At 42.0% G+C, this 9,259-nt stretch overlaps 1 protein-coding gene across 1 annotated transcript; it reads right to left on the bottom strand.

Moving 5' to 3' along the window:
- Positions 1-7,143: 7,143 nt before the first annotated feature.
- On the bottom strand, positions 7,144-9,039 carry LOC142273418 (uncharacterized). Its single transcript, XM_075332529.1, is given in 4 exon segments — positions 7,144-7,452; positions 7,454-7,740; positions 7,743-8,581; positions 9,018-9,039. Coding segments are annotated over 4 exon segments (1,233 nt in total). The 3' UTR covers positions 7,144-7,367.
- Between the last annotated feature and the right edge of the window lie 220 nt (positions 9,040-9,259).

Genomic DNA, 9,259 nt, shown 5'->3' on the forward strand with positions numbered 1-9,259 from the left:
CCATCACGCAGTGCGTCTGTCCGCTGCACTGCGTGATGGCTGGGGGCAAATACAGCACAGGGGGCATAGACAGCACTGGGTGGGGCATATATGTTACTGGGTTCACCAGGGGGTATACATATTACTGGGGGTGCATAGACATCACTGGGGGCATCCATGTTACTCGGGTGGCATACACATTACTGGGGTCCGTGGGGGGGGGCATACACATTACTAGGGGAATAAACATTACTGGGGTCAGTGGAGGGGGCATACACATTACTGGGGTCCGTGGGGGGGGCATACACATTACTGGGGCCTGTGGAGCCTAGATACTGACAGTGGTGTCCTGTGGGGCATACATACTGGCCCTAGGGATGCTTAGGGCACAGGCTGGCAGCAGTGGAAGACGCTCAGGGCCCAAGCTGGCAGCACTGGAGGGTGCTGAGGGCATAAGCTTGCAGCACTGCGGGGGGGGCGCTGATGGCACAGTCTGGCAGCACTGCGGCAGGACACTGAGGGCACAGGCTGGCAGTACTGGGGGGAACTGAGGGCACAGGATGGCAGCACTGAGGGCACAGGATGGCAGCACTGGGGGGGCACTGAGGGCTACTCTGGTTGCTTTCTCTGAGTCCCCTCTGTTTCTGCTTTTTTCTATTGCAGGTACAGGGGGACCTGAGAAGACAAGTGCTGTACTCTCCCCTGCTCCCCCCTCCTGCACTCACTCTGCACTGTCCTCCTGCACTCACTCTGCACTGTCCTCCTGCAGGCACACTGCTCCCCCCTCCTGCACAAACTCTGCACTGTCCTCCTGCACTGACTCTGCTCTCCCCTCCTGCACTCACTCTGCTCTCCCCTCCTGCACTCACTCTGCACTATCCTCCTGCACTCACTCTGCACTATCCTCCTGCACTCACTCTGCACTGTCCTCCTGCACTCACTCTGCACTGTCCTCCTGCACTCACTCTGCGCTGTCCTCTTGCACTCACTCTGCGCTGTCCTCCTGCACTCACTCTGCACTGTCCTCCTGTACTCACTCTGCACTGTCCTCCTACACTCACTCTGCACTGTCCTCCTGCACTCACTCTGCACTGTCCTCCTGCACTCACTCTGCTCTCCCCTCCTGCAGTCACTCTGCACTGTCCTCCTGCACTCATTCTGCACTGTCCTCCTGCACTCATTTTGCACTGTCCTCCTGCACTCACTCTGCACTGTCCTCCTGCACTCACTCTGCACTGTCCTCCTGCACTCACTCTGCACTGTCCTTCTGCACTCACTCTGCACTATCCTCCTGCACTCACTCTGCTCTCCCCTCCTGCACTCACTCTGCACTATCCTCCTGCACTCACTCTGCACTATCCTCCTGCACTCACTCTGCACTATCCTCCTGCACTCACTCTGCACTATCCTCCTGCACTCACTCTGCACTATCCTCCTGCACTCGCTCTGCACTGTCCTCCTGCACTCACTCTGCACTGTCCTCCTGCACTCACTCTGCTCTCCCCTCCTGCACTCACTCTGCTCTCTCTCCTGCACTCACTCTGCGCTGTCCTCCTGCACTCACTCTGCTCTCCCCTCCTGCACTCACTCTGCGCTGTCCTCCTGCACTCACTCTGCGCTGTCCTCCTGCACTCACTCTGCGCTGTCCTGCACTCACTCTGCGCTGTCCTCCTGCACTCACTCTGCGCTGTCCTCCTGCACTGACTCTGCACTATCCTCCTGCACTGACTCTGCTCTCTCCCTGCTGCTGCTCTTACCTCAGTTGCAGAACAAACGAAGCAGCCGCTGTGGAGAGCCGGTCACATGTGAGAATCCTGGGCAGAAGAGGCAGGCAAAGGGGGCGTGGCCAGCATAGAGCGAGCAGCAGGAGGGGACAAGGAAGGCATCCCAAGGAGTGTATGTGTCCAGCATTCAGAGAGGGCGTGGACGACAGCAAGCGGCGTGCCCAGCAGCATAGATGCCATGGAAGGCATCCAGAGATTGTGGCCTGCATCCGGAGGGGGCGTGGTCGGCAGAGTGCGGGGGCGTGGCAGCTGCCTCTCACTACACTGCGGGATTACAGAGCTCCCGGGCGTGAGAACGGGACTGGACTATAAAACCGGGGCTGTCCCGCTGTATCCGGGACGGTTGGGAGGTATGAAAGTACACTGACGCGAAAACGCGCGTTTGGAGGGTTCTATTATACTCTGGTGGGCACATCAACCTCCTGTGGGGATAACTGTGAATTTAAATGGATAAGCAAATAACTGCAGTTTACTAATGTCCATTGTGACTAATCCACTGCTGATAGGAATGCAGTTGTAATTGGATTGTACCCTTCTTGGAAAAGGTTAATACTTAACCCCCACATGTTGTTGTAGCCATATCACCTTGCCTGGGGGTATTTTCCTCCCCTTCTTTTGCCTCACTTTTTTTTCTGTAATGTATTTTTGTATATGATCTTTTGTAATTAATTTATTATGTGATAAAATAAAATAAAATTTACAATTTTTTAATGGACTTGGAAACTCCATTTTCTCTTTGTTGTTCATGCTGATGGATTGCCCAGTTGCTAGGTAACTGAAATAGAATAAAAACATGACATTACTTTGACTATTCATGTAATGTATATTTCACACCAATTATTTGTATCATCCAATGACTAGCAAGATACTGTGTATGGTTTTTTTTATAATTTCTTTGGTTGGGAAAACATATGTGATCTTTACTTTCCATATTGGAAAAATATTTAATTTTGTGTTTAATAAACAAGCTTGTTTGAGTTATGCCTCTTGTTTCTTTAATTTTTGTAGAGATAGAATGGTAGATGTGACTTCTCAGATCTTATTTTGAAATTGCAATGTGGTTAAGTGATCAATATAAGTTTTCTACAAAGACCATAATGTTAAATTACATAATTTCTACAAAATGATGCCTTAGCAATACGGAAAATACGGATCTGAAAAAACGAACGGCACACGTACGTATTTATGTCAATACGGACATTCCACACGCACACACGGCTCGCATACGCCATCACACGGATGCCATACGTACCGGAGAAATGCCCCTAAAAACGGAACACAGACCCGAAAAACGGACCATGAGACACGTACGTTTTTTTGGCGGAAGTGTGTTTTAGGCCTATGAGAATGAGACTACCATCATTTTATAGATAATCATCTCAGATATCTGATAGATAAATTTGACTTACAACAATATATCATATGATTAGATATGTATATTTTTGTCAGGTCATTGCATTGTTACATTGTTACTGTTTTGCTCCTGGTGTTTTAAAAAAAAATGCTTTCCTGTGTACTACGTATTACAACCTGTTCTCATATTCCCTAATAGCTCAGTGTGTTATTAGGTTGATTCCCAAGAGAAAGGTCACTGGTTTGAATTGAGGAGTAGCCATGAAGATATCCCAAGAAAAGAGAATCAGCATCCTCCAGTTCATGGAAAGCGGTCTATCAGCCAAGAAAATTGCTAAACTGCAAAAGCCAAGAGGTAGACGTCGAGGAAAAATATCGAAGTCAACTCATCACAAGATCTACCAGTTTTGGCACGACAAACACTGCAATGGAGGTGGTTCGTATGCTTTATAATAGTGAGATCACTGGCGTCCATGCAAGTATCGTCAATAGACTACGCTCTGATGGGTGCAAATAAGTTTGGAAGAAACAAGGGAAACAGAGGGTAACAGATGGAGAAATTGAGGAAACTATCAAGTTCGGTAGAGGAAACCTGATGATATGGAGTTGTTTCACAGCCAAAGGCAGTGCATACTTGATGGGGATCAATGGTGATCTCAATGTTGAGCTATATCTGAGTATCCTACACGTTACGTCATACACTGGAGTACTCTGGGTATGAAAAGGACGACAGTGTTGTAGAAAGACGACCTGAAGCATTCTCGAGATTGGTGAAGAAATGGTTCAATGACAATAAAGTAGAGGTGCTGGATTGACCCCCACAGTTTTCAGTACGCAACCCAATACTTGTGGGTAGAGTTGAAGAAAATGCTGTATACATACCCAAAAGAATAGACAAGTATGCACAAACATTGGGACCATGTAGAAGAGACCTGGAATCAGATTTCGGTCGAGACATACTTGAATCTGATCCAGAACATGAAGAGAAGGATTCACGCAGTGTTGAGAACCAAAAATGGATTTACAAAATGCTAACAATTGAATAAAATTTTAGATTTTTAGGCACAAAACCATAATATGCAGTGACATGACAAGAATCTGCATAACTAATCAAATGCTAAATAGTTACAAGTCAAATTTATGTATTAGATAGCCGAGATGATTGTTTATAAAATGATAGTAGTCTCACGTTTAATAAACTAGCAGATGGGGGGATATGGAGCCTGAAAGTAAAAGGTTAAAAACATTTTTACCCATTTGCTCCTCAGTGTATAACACTGTGTAATGTTCTATGCACATGGAATATTGCTTTTTATTTGATTTTTAGAAAACAGACATATATTAGTAACTGTATATATTGTAATTCTAATGTAACTTCTAACGTGCTTTCCCTTTGTTTCTTTTCTTGCCTTTAGTTTGACTGTTTCTTTTGTGTTTTTTTGTTCAGTTTGTCAAATACAGGTGCATCTCAATAAGTTAGAATATCATAATAAAGTTAATTTATTTCAGTAATTCAATACAAAAAAGGAAACACATATTATATAGAGTCATTACACACAGAGTGATCTATTTCAGGTGTTTATATCTGTTAATGTGGATGATTATGGCTTACAGCCAATGAAAACCAAAAAAATCATTATCTCAGAAAATTAGAATAATGACCACAGAGCACCTGCAAAGGCTTCCTAAGTGTTTACAATGGTCCTTTAGATTGGTTCAGTAGGCTACACAATCATGGATAAGATTGCTGTCTTGTCAGATATTCAGAAGGCAGTCATTGACACACTCCACAAGGAGGGTAAGCCACAAAAGGTCATTGCTAAAGAAGCTGGCTATTCTGTGAGTGCTGTATCCAAGCATATTAATGGAAAGTTGAGTAGAAGGAAAAGGTGTGGTAAAAAAAAATGTGCATAAGCATCTGGGATAACCGCAACATTGATAGGATTGTTAAGAAAAGGCCATTCAAAAATTTGGGGAAGATTCACAAGGAGTGGACTGCTATTGGAGTCAGTGCTTCAAGAGCCACCACACACAGACATATTCAGGACATGGACTACAAGTGTCAGATTCCTTGTGTCAAGCCGCTCATGACCAATAGACAATGCCATAAGCGTCTTACCTGGGCCAAGGAGAATAAGAACTAGACTATGGCTAAGTGGTCCAAGGTGTTGTTTTCAGATGAAAGTAAATTTTGCATTTCATTTGGAAATCAAGGACCCAGAGTCTGGAGGAAGAGTGGAGAGGCCACAATCCAGGCAGAGGTGTATGGATTAAATGTAATAACCCATTTACCTGTGGCCAAACATTTCTTTGCTTCAGGACACAACATAAACCACATGAAAGTTGTCATAATAAAATGCAACTTCAGATCACAGAATCATCAAAGGGTGTGGGAATACAAATTCATTACAATGTTTGATTCTGTCCACTCAAGACTAAATCTGTCAAGAGGATTTATGACTCACTACAAAATCTGAGGAGTCTGCTTCAGAGACTACGAGGGCACCAGGCCTCTGATCCTACATGGATATTGGGACAATAAAACTGTCACACCACTAATCAAAGATAATTAAGGATTCACTATCTAAGCTCAGTGTTTGTTTATTTAAATGTCATTTTATTATACCATGCCTCTGCTCTGTTTGTGAATATATTTGAGTTTCTTCAGATATTTTGTTAAGGGTGCTTTACACGCTGCGACATCGCTAGCGATCTCGTTAGCGATGTGACACGCCAGATTGCAGATGCGATCTTCCGAGATCGCACATGTGACCGGCTCTATAAAAACGACCTATGTGCGATCTCGGCAGATCGCATCTGTGATCTGGCGTGTCAAATTGCTAACGAGATCGCTAGCAATGTCGCAGCGTGTAAAGCACCCTTTATACCATGCCTAATGAAGGGACCTGATAAATCTGGAAAGCTTGCCTTGTAACATCAAATTCCAAAGAGGGCCTTCCTTGAAGTGTGTTCAGGCACAGGAAACAGCCATAGTCTGTTATGTTCCAGCTACTCCCTGTATTTATGCTTTTAAGATGAATTTATATATATAAAGAAAAAAACTTTTATTCACAAGATCGGTGAGTGCTGCTCCTATTTTTCGTCTCTTTGGAATTTGAACTTTACTACTGCCTGGAGTTTAGCACCTGCAGTCCTGAAGAGTCTGTGGGGATGTCTTTCCATCACTGATTACATGCATGTGAGTGGTGCCGGATTTTTTTCTGGTTGGACTTTTTATTGCTTTGTAATATAATTTACATTATTTTAGTTAGCTGTTATGATTAAGGGACCAAGGAGGATCAAAAAAATGCGGAATCCCAAATAGTAACAGAGTTGCTGAAACCTTAACGGATTGCAGACATAATCCTGACACACAACTAGAAGTAGACGTGGGACGAGCCTACGATGACCTAGTCGTTTCGACACAGCCGGAGAACTAAATATTCTCACAGATATAAGAAAGCTAATACTATCTTTATAAGAAAGGATAGGAAGGAGCACTGTTTGCAACCGTAAAAACCCTAATAAATACCAGCAATGATATGGAAAAATCCTGACGTCACATAACCTCCCCCCACTGTACCAGCACTCAGATGTTACTGGGATCCAAAAAAAACACTAAGACAGATGAGGGACTGAATTAATACCAGGCATGACAAACACAATACCTTGCGGAATCATGGAGCTAAGTATACAGACACTCCCAGCAGGGAATGATCCCATTCGACCAAGAAATCCACACAGACAAAATAGGAATCAAGCATTAGTATCAAAGCAGAAAAGAAAACAACAAAAAAGTGGAAAACAAACAGCAGAGGTACAAAGACCACTTATCTGAGAGGAGTTCTGGTAGTGACCAGGGCTGGTTACAGAATGTCCTTAACACACAGGAGACAATTGAGCACCGGCAAGTAACAAGAGAAAACTACTCAGTTATATAGTCCCAATCTGACCCTGATTGCCAGTCCTCTGCAGGTGTGTGACTTTCATTCCACAAATCAACTGAACCGCCAGCACTGACCACAAGAGGGAGCCTCAAACTGGAAAACGTATTCACAACAGTTAGCCATTAAAACGTATCAGAACAACAAGATTATAATTTTGTTTCACTGAGAGCAATCAATCCTTTTTGTATTTAATTACTGAAAGAAATTAACTTTTTGATGATATTTTAATTTATTGAGATGCACTTGTATATGGTTTTTGAATTTTTCTTAGTGGTCAAGAAATTACAATTTTCAAGAAAAACGTCTAGGTATGACAATGGCTTCTACCAGTGTGAATTTTGTGATGTTCAAAAAGACTGCATTTGTGTGTAAAACATTTCCCACATTCAACATGAAAATGACTTCTCTCCTGTGTGAATTATTTGGTGTTTAAAAAGAGTTGATTTATCGCCAAAACATTTTCCACATTCTGAACATGAAAAAGGCTTCTCCCCTGTGTGAGTTCTCTTATGTGTAACAAGATGTGATTTTTGGTTAAAACATTTCCCACATTCTGAACAAAAAAAGGGCTTATCTCCAGTGTGAATTCTTTGATGCTGAACAAGTAGTGATGTACATGAAAAACATTTCCCACAGTCTGAACATGAATATGGCTTCTCCCCTGTGTGAGTTTTCTTTGATGTGTAACATAATCTGATTTGTGTGCAAAACATTTACCACATTCTGAACATGAAAAAGGCTTCTTCCCTGTGTGAGTTTTCTGATGTGTAATAAGTTGTAATTTACGTGTAAAACATTTTCCACATTCTGAACATGAAAAAGGCTTCTCCCCTGTATGAGTTTTCTGATGTCTAATAAGTTGTGATTTTTGGTTAAAACATTTCCCACATTCTGAACAAAAAAAGGGCTTCTCTCCAGTGTGAATTCTTTGATGCTTAACAAGTACTGATGTATGTGCAAAACATTTCCCACATTCTGAACATGAATATGGCTTCTCCCCTGTGTGAGTTCTTTGATGTATAACAAAATGTGATTTCTGTGCAAAACATTTCCCACATTCTGTACATGAAAATGGCTTCTCCCCTGTGTGAATTCTCTGATGTATAACAAACTGTGATTCATGTGCAAAACATTTCCCACATTCTGAACATGAAAATGACTTCTTCCCCGTGTGAGGTTTCTGGTAACTAACAGACTCAGAAGAAAATCTTTTCTCCCCTGTGTGAATTTGTTTATGTATTTTTTTAGATTCTAAAGTTGAAAATGGCTTTTTTGCTGTAAGAGCACTTCTATTTTGAATGCCTGATTTGTGACTTATATTTTTCTTTATAGTCTGTGATAAAACAGAAGGTAGATCCTGTTTAAAAGAATCAGATAATAGATCTTTGCTGTGAAGAGATGATGGTATATCTGGAATAGTAGCATTCACTTTAGTTATATCTTGTGTGATATCAAGGTCATCTGATTTAAAAAATGAAGAAGATGTCAGTTGTGCCTCTGATCTCCTGGTGCAGTCATCTGCCAAGAATAAAAATTATTTTTAAAGAATATATAAAAATGTTAGGATATAATTTCTAAAATAGCTAAAGAAATTGCAAGTAATATATAAATCTAGAATTATAATTACTTGAAACAAAAACATTCACAATTTAACAGTAGACCTCTGAGCAAGTACCACTAGAATAAGATGTTCAACCCTCTTTGTTCATTTTGCATCTCAAATATTTGAATAATAATCCACTAAATAATGTTTTCTGGCTAAAATTATAGCAAAAAACGTCTACTCTGTCAGTGTGAAAATAGGATGTTTCCACACTGGTCATAGCTGAAAAACTCTTGAAAAGAGAAATGGCTTCATAATCCAATCCAAAAAAATTCCAAAGCGAAATGTCATCGATGCTTCTCAGCGTTGCAGTGGCCCAAACACTGTTTGTATCCACATATTGGGCATTACCACAGAGAAGACCCACAAACATTTACGGTGTGTGTTTCCTAGAGCTCAAACTGGGCACTGTGTGTAGGGCAGTAAAATGGCAGATTTGTAATTTTCTCACTCCAACGTCCATTTCATGCCAATTTCCAGAGACTGCCTCTGGAGTCAAGATAGTCATTTAAACTAAAGTAGAATACAGTAAGTGCTATTTATTAACTATACACTGGAGATCAATATTAGAGAACAACACACAATTTCCTAAA

The sequence above is a fragment of the Anomaloglossus baeobatrachus genome, unplaced genomic scaffold (genome assembly GCF_048569485.1).
Source record: "Anomaloglossus baeobatrachus isolate aAnoBae1 unplaced genomic scaffold, aAnoBae1.hap1 Scaffold_362, whole genome shotgun sequence".
NCBI classification, from domain to species: Eukaryota; Metazoa; Chordata; class Amphibia; order Anura; family Aromobatidae; genus Anomaloglossus; species Anomaloglossus baeobatrachus.